The sequence below is a fragment of the Helicoverpa armigera genome, chromosome 7 (genome assembly GCF_030705265.1).
Source record: "Helicoverpa armigera isolate CAAS_96S chromosome 7, ASM3070526v1, whole genome shotgun sequence".
Lineage (NCBI taxonomy): Eukaryota > Metazoa > Arthropoda > Insecta > Lepidoptera > Noctuidae > Helicoverpa > Helicoverpa armigera.
Window position 1 is genome coordinate 1,924,126 of NC_087126.1, and position 10,299 is coordinate 1,934,424.

Sequence of the window (10,299 nt, forward strand, 5' to 3'; positions counted from 1 at the left end):
TACCTATAAAACTGATTTCATCAGTTTAGTTATTAAAATGTAATAATTTTTGTAACAATTTTTAAATAATACAAAGTAACTAAGTTAAGCAGTTAGAACACAAAAATCATTCTAGGGGTTTGAACAAGCAACCTCTAAAACATTCCTACTATCTTTTATATTGTTTTACTGTATTTTATCTTCTTTCTGTTGTGATTTTTAGCAACTGTGAGTACATTATACCACAGAATGATGCTAAATTGTTATTTCCATTAAAATTGTGGTGCTATTTTTTTCATACTTTCTAGGAAATAAGTGTAAAATATTTGAAAATAAACTATTTTCACATTTAAATTTAATTTATTTGAAAATTACAGATTATTTACAGAGCTCACAAAACATAAGTCATAAATAATTCAGGTTTTAGGATATTACGAAAATAATAGGACACAACTAATCTTAGAAAAGTTTATTATAATTAATAGTAATTTAGACTAATTTCTTGGCTTCGAAGAAGCTCTTGAGATGTCTCATCTGCCAGTAGCCAATGCCGACCAGGACTCCGGTCTGCAGCAAACTCCACCACAGCACTCGCTGGTTTGTGCTCTCTGAAGTCTGTCTGAAACGCTCCTCACGGTGCTGCAATATGAAAAGAAATTATTTAGGATGATACAATGCTGTTACGATATAAGAGAGAAGTTTACTGGACTTCTCACTTTCTCTTGCTTAGGAATATAATAAGTTTACAAAATAGAATAGAAAGAAAATCAATGCATTTTCAAACTAAAAGAATTACAAAAGCAGCCTCAAGATTCAAGTATTTCTAAAAACTTTCCACCAATCAAATGGCTCCAGCTCCAAATCTTAGATTCAAGTATTTTTCTTTAGATATATCCAATTACATCCCATTAACAGCATCCCTGTATGAGAAGGGACCTATCTGTGTTATTAAAAGCTTTTATTTTATCTCTGCCTAATCATAGGTCAGTAAAGACCAAATGGCTGTCAATTCTGAATACCCACCCTTTGATAACTCTGTTCCTTAGTGATCTGGTGGACCTGGTCGAGCAGTTGTCTGATCCTCAGTTGGAGCTCCGTCAGCTTGTCCTTGTGGGCTACGTTGGCATAGTCCACTGCATGCTCACCAACTTGAATGTCCAGATGCACCTGTAACAAAAAATAAATTGTAGAGGCTGAAAATATGCACTCAGATTATACTGGCCAGATTTCTGGTGTCCATTTTTTTTTAAATTTATTTTCCATGACATGCATGTTCAGTGTATAAAATAATTCTCTTCTTTGGTTATTAAAGTAACAAGCTAAGTAAAACACAACTGTAACATTTAGCAGTTACAGTGAGCTCATTGCTGTTATAAATGAACACTTCTTGTATTGTGTCAATTTTATGAGCTACTATCTGTTTCACATGGTTTCACCTGCATGCCAACAGATTTACTTCATGTATTCTACTTATGAAACAGCCAGTGGCTCTTAAATGAACAGAACTGTTATTAAATATTTAGCTTACCTACTTTGTTATGTTTATACAAGTGTACCTTTGAATTACAAGAACTATGAACACAATTGATATAATAGAAACAACAGATTCTATAGCTGTCTTATAACTAAGAAGCAGTGTTGCCACAAATAACATTTCTTAATTTTCTCTGATCCCTTTCACTGCGATACTTACTCTAAGTTGTGATCCACTGAACCAAGATGTGCTGTTGGAGTACATGCAGATGACGTGCTCGCCCGGGGTGGCTGAAGTGAACGAGATCATGCCTTCCGACGAGTACACACGAGACATCAACACTTTATCGTTGGGATCGCGCACCTCCACATGCATCCCTATGCCAGGGGTCGAAGGCATAAACCCGCCTGATCTTGGGTCATATAGTTCCACTTTGTAATTCACTGAAATATACATAAACAAGAGTTATAAGACATTCTCTGTGCAGATAAAATCAAGATTTTGAATAGGGATAAGGCATAAGAAAGTGTTACCTATAACAGTTGTGTCGTCCGGTATTTCTTCTATGAAACATTTTCTTTCACCTTCTGCTATGTGGAAATACAAAGCTGACGCCGCATCCAATAGGATAAATAGCGCAAATAACGACGAAAATCTAAATAATTCCATTTTTCCAACTCAGAATAATCGGCAAAAAACTAATGACATGACACACGTCACCGAAATCATGAAACGTCAAATCATTACGGTTCAGATTCAGCGCACGTGAATATTGACATCTTAAGCATAGATTTGTGTGTCGTTAATCTAGCTGTGTAAGTGCGGCTGCTGAACACGAGGTCTCGGGTTCGATTCCCAAGTCGAGCCGAAATCGCTTTGTGGGTTTCGGAAGACTTTCACAAAGCAGCCCGAGGCTTGGAAGTTGGTGATTGATACACCCGTGCAACGGAGAGCACATAAATGTCGGTCCTGCGCCTGATCTCTCTCCGGTCGTGCCGTCCCATCGGGCTATGAGAGTGAAGGAATAGTGAGTGCCCCTGTGTCTGCGCAAATGCTGGTGCACTATAATGTGTCCTGCGCAGTTGGCTAATTTCCTTACATGAAAACTGCCACCGCAGCCGATAATCGGCTAGGAGGACATCATCAGATTTGTGTGGCACCGAAAAATATACGAAGTTCTCGAAAACGTTAGGTATATAAAATAGTTTGAGACCAAAAGAGATTTTTTTTATAAGGGTAAATTATTGCCAAATAAACAATTTGGTAGGGGTCCTTCAACATCCGATGTTGGTGCATTTGTTGTTATTGTTTGTGTTTTTTTGTAATAAATTAAAAACTTTTTGTTTTGACTTTGGTATTACGTTTATTTTAATTAAGTATAAGTAATGATCTATAGATTCCTATATTCCAGATGGATATTTTCTTTAAGAACTTCAAGTTAAGTTCTTTAAGAACTTCAAGTTAAGTTCTTTAAGAACTTCAAGTTAAGTTCTTTAGGAACTTCAAGAGTCTGAAACTTGTTGACTTGGTTCGTAACCTCAAGGGAACCATGGAAGATATCATGTGGTGTTTTGGGTAGGTATATTTATTTTTTGATTTACTTGATAGGATTCAAAAGTTGATGTTATTAGCAAAAGAAGATCATTAACGGTGAAAGTGTTTCTTTACTGGCCTCTCGTTCGGTTTATGGCTTTCTTTTGTAATCGTCAAATGTACCTAACTAACTTCCTCCTCAGAAGACAAATCAAAACTCGAGGGCAGCGGTACATAACTCTATTCGCTTATTTATTTATACCACATCAAACACTAGTTCTGTCGTTTGTTTTCGTGTCTCGATGATTCATTCAATATCATCAGAATATTCTGAGTTCTATCTGCGTTCTATCGAAACTTGTGCATATCTCGAATCGTATCTCACTAGAAAATAATTAATCCACTTCAAACTCCTTATATGACGAATTTGCGAGTTGGCAATGATGATGCAAACTAAGGTTGTGAGTAGGCTACACCAAATTATCCGGTGGGTTATATCATCGGAAGCCTCTCTGAAAAGTTCGATACGATACTGCAAGAAAAAAAAGTTTAATATTATTTGTATAGTCCTACAAAGAGCTAAGCATTTTTAAATGCTGAAAGCCTCTTAAAAAAAACTGTGAAGAAATAATTATGGTGTACTCAGCTGGACGTAGATATAGCCATATAGTAAGCTTAAAAAAATAAGATTTAGACTCCCCAAACATACCCTCTGATAACTTGGTTCCTTTTTAATTTGTTCTACTTGGTTGTGCAGATGTTTGATCCTTAGTTGAAGCTGCGGCTCTTCATTAGCATAGTTTATTGCATGCTCACCTACTTGTATGAGCATGTACACCTGTAACACAGTTTATTACTAAATATTAAGATCATCTTTATAAAATACTAGTTTAATTGTTCATGAATCATAAGTAATGCCATTAAAACAAATAGCGGTTACAGTCACTTTCTGTGGACCCTATTTCCTACCGCCATCATAATGTTTTGTGTAAAACCGTTAAGCCAATTGAGGGTGACGTGTATAATTTTGTAGTACTACTTCACGACACGACACACGTCGCTAAACCTTTGTACCATAAGTGTACCTAATTAAAAAAGATATATAAATAAACTTCGATTTTTCAAAACACTCACTCTATGTACGAAACCACTAATCCCTGGTTTCATCTCGGAGGTCATACAGAAAGTGTGGTCTCCAGGAAAGAACGATGTAAATGATATCTTGGCTGGTGATTGGTAAATGCGAGATATCAAGAATTCACCGTTGGGGTTTTGAACCTCGATATGCATACTGTTGCCAAAGACGGTTTCTATATAGCCTCCAGATTTCGGGTCGTAAATTATCACTTTCATATTCACTGAAAAACAAACCAGCGTTTTAATCTTAATGTGTTGCGCTAATATCTAGAGAGAACTAATTCTTCGAGATTAAAATCTCTTAAGATCTTAAGATCTAAGAATCGATTAAAAGTTCTTGAGTCTACAATCGTTTTATATCCCCATAAGAAAATAAAAAATGTTTTTTTTTCTCAACCGTATCAGAATTAGGATCATCTAAAGAATTAGGATCATTAAAAAAAAATAGCCTCATTAGTGCAACATTCCATATCATCATCATCGTCATATTACCAAAATTAAAAATTACTTTGAGATGTTTATTACCGCGATCGATAAGATCGATAATTTCGGTCAAACAAAAAAAATAATTTCCCGCTAACAGTCGAAGCATTCACTTCAATAAATAATTGTAGTCCATAATTTAGTGAAGTAAATCCTTCGACCAATTATACATGCTGCAATAGCCAAAGGGCCCCGACTCCATCAAATCAGAGCCGAACTGAGGAGTTTTTTAGCAACCAATAAAATTCCTGCGTTCAGGCATATCACTGAATGAGAGGAGGGTACTTCTCGGCTACTCACTGGTTTGATGGGCCTCATACCCACCTACGTTAGCAAGGGTATCATGGCCTAGCTAGATGGTGCGCAATATTTATAAACATCAGATAAGTAGTATAAACATAACCTTAAAATTATATTACCTGTAACAGTAGTATCGTCAGATATTTCGTTTATGAAACACTTTTTTTCTCCTATTGGTAGATCGAAGTACAAAGCTGACGCTGTCTCCAATAAAACCAGTATCGTAAATAACAACAGTATTATTTCACCATATAAATCCATGTTTGAAACTCAAAATAATGTTCATCTGACTATCATGACGCATCGAATGACCTTCCCTCTGCTCTAAATACAAGGAGCGACGTCTACGGCGCAATACATATTCGAAACATAGAACAATTAAAAATACCGGGAAATACCCATAGAAAAAAAAAGAAAATTAGTCAATTTTCAGGTCATGGATGTTGAGATCTTGAGCATGAAAACTATTTTTTTATCTTCATATTTAAGTATTTTTTAAAAATCTATCCTTTTCAAATGGTTTTCATCCAAAATCCATTTTTATTTATTTGGTTAGGCTTAAACCAACCAACGCAAAGTTTACCCAGGCTTGAGTTTTTTAATTACACAGAATGACATTTGTATGGTGACGTCAAGTGACGTGACGTTTCTTTCATTCACAGTGTTCACTGCTCCGTGTTTTTCAGTTTTTCAGCTGTTCGGGTTCATGCGGACTCACTTTTCTCCAAAATTTTCCGATTGTGTTTGATAACATAGATTTTAGCACTGAAATTAGCCCAGATCAAAGTCTAGCATAAATATATTTCTAAATGATAAGATAGTTAAGTGTAGAACATTGTTTTAGTTAGATTGCAGCTATGGATCCGTTTATTATTGCTGCTATAATTAGCGCTATTGTTATCGTTTTGCTCTCTGTTGCATTCGTACGAGTGGGATCGCAAGTCAAACCTCAAGGTAAACAAAAACATACTAATACCTATCCAATTCACCACATAACATTTTCATACCATCTGTTGAGTTTCTTGCAGTTGTAAACCTTCTTTGTATATATGTTACAGCTGGAGCAAGACCTAGAGCAGTGGCCCAGCGAGATGGAGGGCCAGGGAGAGTGCAAGCAGTCCGCAATCAAAGAGCTCGGATGAGAGCAAATGGTACAAAACTCATTCAACACATAATCTAATTGTACCAAATTAAATTGAATTATTTATTTAAGTTTTAAATATATTCTTGCAGCTGCTCGACACCAAGCTGCTGCATTTGAAGAGGAACCAGATGTTGTCGAGGAGGCTGATGAAGAGAATGGACCAGAAACACAAAAAGTTGAATTCAGTGATAACATGGGTGCTAAGGTATGAAATTCATGACTTTTTTTTGTATTATTGCCATATGTTACTACTGTAAAAATGAATTGAATTTATTATGAAAAATGGAGGTATAAAACCATCTTAACACTATATTTAAATGTTCACAGAAAAGAGCAAAGCTAGAAGCTAAAATGGAAAAGAAGAAGGCAAGAGAAGCAGAGGAACAAATGAGGGAGATGAAGAAGAAAAAAGATGAGGAATTAGAACAAGAAAGGAAAAAGGTTGAAGAAAAACAAGAGGTAAGTAAAATCCTGTTTGGTTCTCTTTACCGAATTGAGTTCATTATTGAAAATAACTCGTAATTTGTACAGTCGGCTCCAAATGTAGCTAAAAAAGGCATAATTTGCTACATTGCGTTGTTGATAACTTACTAGAGTATTTATCTGCAATTCAAATTAAGATTTATTCAGCTACTTTTTGATAGTCTTAATGTTATTATTATCTTTCAGGAAGAGGAACGTCAGCGAGAGGAGGCTGAACGCAAAGCAGAGGAGGAACGCAAAAGACGTGAACAAGAGGAATATGAAGCTATGAAAGCAGCCTTCACAGTTGAAGGAGAAGGTTTTGACGAGAATGATGAACAGGACAAAGAGAACATGCTTAAAGATTTCATTGATTACATAAAGGTAAGATTTAGACCAATACTTCAGTATTTAAATATTTCAATTACATATATTATCTGCAGTAAAATATCAAGCCTTCACACACAACTGTTCTTAATTTTACTGCATTGTGTTAATTACACAAAAATAATTTACATAATAATGGTTTTCAGGCCCAAAAAGTTGTTCTTCTTGAGGACTTGGCTGCACATTTTAAACTGAAGACACAAGCAGCCATTGACAGGATAACTGATTTGCAGTCATCTGGTGAACTTACTGGTGTCATAGATGACAGGGGAAAATTCATTTACATTTCACAGAAAGAGCTAGAAGATGTAGCCAAGTTCATTAGGCAAAGAGGAAGAGTGTCCATCACGGATCTGGCAGAATCTAGCAATGATTTGATCAACCTGAATCCTGTCACTGTACCCTAGTCAACTCTATTGATGCTAAGATGTAAATGTTGAATGTATGTCTATTTTTTTATGTTTTATTCATTTATTATTTAGGTGTACAAAGACAAATATTTATATTGTTAATACAAACATTTATTTAAAAATGAAAAATTACATGCATTATTCTGTTATTTCATATCCAAACATATCTCTTCCTTTCTCTATAAGCAGTAATGATGATTCCTTAATTCTCTCCAAAACTTCCATTAGTTTGCTCTTAGTAAACACTTTGTAGAGACATCTATTCTCTCCAGCAATAAGATCACAGAGTTTGAGAGCTTCCTTGTGATTTTCAATGTCTTCACTGCTCTGTAATATTTTCAAGATCAAAATAACAATTTCTGGAATACAGAGACGCCTCAGAGTCTCCAATTGCTTGGTTCTCTCTTGTTTTTCTTCTTCACTGAACTTTTGGGAGGTAGTGCTATCATTTTCGTCTTGAAGCCATCCTCCAGGGAATAACAATACATTGTACAACAAATTCTTTGAATGCTTAGCTTGGTGTTGCACAGCATTCAACCAGCGGGCTTTTTGTTGTTCCACTTGAGCACACCTCTGCTCATGATGCACTTTGTCAGAGAATGATGCATCAGGCATGAGTGGTTCTACGTCTTTAGGTTGGCCACTTATAAAGTGTCTGTACCAAGTAGCAAATCCTTCCAAGGCTTCTAAGTATGCCTTCAAACACAAATGTTCTCTCAATTCTGCAGAACTTGGAGATATTTTACTCAAGAAATCTGGGAACATCTTGTTTACATTTACGAGACAAGCTAAAGCTGCATCTGTATTTCCAATGAAGATAAATGTTCTAATCATAGCATTACTGAGCCACAGAGCTTCCTCCAACTGGTTCGATATAAGAGATAACCATTCAAGGGATGATATAACTTTCTGAATCAAAGTTTTATCCTTTTCAACAGCTGTGGTTTGAGTAAATGTTAAATCTAAATTTCCATAGCCTTGTTGAATGTCTGTAATAGCCTTTTTGATAGCAACTCTTGCTGATGCTGCAACATCAATGCCAGCATTGAGTCCTGCTTTGACAACTCCCTCTCTGTAATCACTCTTGTGAATGTGATCCATCAGTTCAGCATATAGCACAATCTGTCTGGCAATTGGCACAGTTGAAGTGTAATAAGCAATAAGTTCTGGACATTCTACGGACCCATCAATTAATTTGCTAATAAGTTCTGTGACATATTTCTCCAAAATTTGATCACCAATATCATGTTGAGGGTCTTTACCCATCTGTCTTAGGACTAAAATGAGATGAGCAAGAAAACGAATGAATCTATCATCACTGTTTTCAATCCACTGTAATGAATCTTGCATAATGGCTCTGACATGGCCAAGCATCAGATGACGCTGGCAGGTCTGATACAAGGATTCCTTTTTACCATCCATCAAGGCTTTAACAGCACTAAAAATCTGCTGTAAACTTAATTCTTCAGCCTTCAGCTCTGATTGTAAGAGTTCCAGAACATCAGATGGAGTGGTATTAGCATCAACTGTAGCATGATGTTCATGTAAAAACTTATCAACTCTCGTCTCAATCTGTGCTCTCAAATGAGCCCAAAGCAAATCTTCCCAATTGCCTTGGCAAGCAGGCAGGGTACTGGCCAGATGCCCACATAGAACCCCAACAGTAGCTCTATAATGAATATTCTCAGCTGTGTTGTTGGTTAGTCCTAATGCACACCATTTCCACAAATCTCTAGAAGGATTACCAGTTATTTCCAAAGCTGAAGTAGGTTCCTCCTTAGGCAAGTAGTGAAGTAATATCCAACCCTGCAACACAGCCCCTCGCCAGGCCTGCCCAGCACTTATACAAAGGGAAACTGCATCTTTAAAATTACCACATCTTACTTCAGTAAATATTCTTTTACACAAATCATTATCATCTTTTTGATCATCAGAATGGATTTGTTTCCTCTGACGTCTTGGTGCATCCGGATCTATGCATGTCACCATAGATTTGCTCTTTTCTTTATTAAACAAGCTTGATCCAAGTAACAACTCGTGTAAAGTATTTCCCCAGTGTATATTGTTACTTATTATTGGAGCAGAGGTCTTTGTGGCTTCTTCTTGATAAGCTGCAGTGGCCTCCAACCAGTCAACCAGCAGTTGTAACAGTCTTAATTCCGAGTCACTCCTAAACAAAGCATTTACCAAAGTCTGCTGTGACAGTGTAGTTTCTGTGATGAGACTGTCCAACGATTCTGGATGTTCAGTAATAGAATCAGCATAAAGACAATGCAGCAGTTTCCATGTGTTTGCCTCCTCAGCCAGCCAATAGTTCTGAGCATTGTATCTGTTCCATGGTTCTACTAATTCCAAAGAGTCGCAGCACACCTGCGCTAACCTCGCTAGAGTGTCCAATACATCGCTGGGGCGACTTGTTTGAATAATTTCAAAGAATGCTTCACTCAATCCCTCACTGGTGACCCCAGGATTTATTACTATCGAGGATTCATCTAAAACTTGCCTTAAACTAGTGTCGTTGAGGTTTTTGAATATAGAAGTTTCATTCAATATCGGCGATAGATTTAACGTATCTTCTCTCTGTAAAAACTGTCTGTTTCTTTTATTCTTCAAAGGTGTAAACTGCGAGGTATGTAACTGAAGACTTCTATCAAAACTTTTGGACATTTTGAATAGTATTTAACTTTGAAATAATACCAACAAATTCACATCAGTTGTGCGCGCCTAACATTTACCGAACAAATTTGACGTTTGGCCCAATTTCGCTGACAGTTTGTATCGCGGGCGTCTATGTAAAATTCGAAAGCTAGAATTACTCATCATGTGCTTTTGCTTTTAATCGTAAATTATCTTTAAATATTTGAGAAACATGTGCAATCTATTTTAAATAACATATAATAGGTTTACACTATTGTCCGTATAATAATGAACTCTATAAATGTAGTACAATAATTAAAAATAAGTATCCCTATTTTCCTATTTGACGGTAG

At 36.2% G+C, this 10,299-nt stretch overlaps 4 protein-coding genes across 4 annotated transcripts; 1 reads left to right on the plus strand and 3 right to left on the minus strand.

The window, feature by feature from the left end:
• Positions 1 to 433: 433 nt before the first annotated feature.
• Positions 434 to 2,186, minus strand: LOC110376074 (transmembrane emp24 domain-containing protein eca). Its single transcript, XM_021334421.3, has 4 exons — positions 1,987 to 2,186; positions 1,673 to 1,896; positions 1,003 to 1,146; positions 434 to 618 (listed from the first exon to the last, which is right to left on the minus strand). The coding sequence occupies exons 1-4, from the start codon at positions 2,120 to 2,122 to the stop codon at positions 469 to 471; spliced, it is 654 nt and encodes a 217-aa protein (XP_021190096.1). The 5' UTR covers positions 2,123 to 2,186; the 3' UTR covers positions 434 to 468.
• Positions 2,187 to 3,211: 1,025 nt separating this feature from the next.
• Positions 3,212 to 5,258, minus strand: LOC110376073 (transmembrane emp24 domain-containing protein eca). The gene is made up of 4 exons (XM_021334419.3): positions 5,026 to 5,258; positions 4,121 to 4,344; positions 3,696 to 3,824; positions 3,212 to 3,518 (listed from the first exon to the last, which is right to left on the minus strand). The coding sequence occupies exons 1-4, from the start codon at positions 5,165 to 5,167 to the stop codon at positions 3,324 to 3,326; spliced, it is 690 nt and encodes a 229-aa protein (XP_021190094.3). The 5' UTR covers positions 5,168 to 5,258; the 3' UTR covers positions 3,212 to 3,323.
• A 295-nt stretch (positions 5,259 to 5,553) lies between these two features.
• Positions 5,554 to 7,438, plus strand: LOC110376069 (DDRGK domain-containing protein 1). The gene is made up of 6 exons (XM_021334412.3): positions 5,554 to 5,860; positions 5,965 to 6,057; positions 6,140 to 6,255; positions 6,378 to 6,509; positions 6,720 to 6,896; positions 7,046 to 7,438. The coding sequence occupies exons 1-6, from the start codon at positions 5,764 to 5,766 to the stop codon at positions 7,304 to 7,306; spliced, it is 876 nt and encodes a 291-aa protein (XP_021190087.3). The 5' UTR covers positions 5,554 to 5,763; the 3' UTR covers positions 7,307 to 7,438.
• LOC110376068 (nuclear pore complex protein Nup107) lies at positions 7,399 to 10,076 on the minus strand. The gene has a single exon (XM_021334410.3). The coding sequence runs from the start codon at positions 9,974 to 9,976 to the stop codon at positions 7,448 to 7,450; it is 2,529 nt and encodes an 842-aa protein (XP_021190085.3). The 5' UTR covers positions 9,977 to 10,076; the 3' UTR covers positions 7,399 to 7,447.
• Between the last annotated feature and the right edge of the window lie 223 nt (positions 10,077 to 10,299).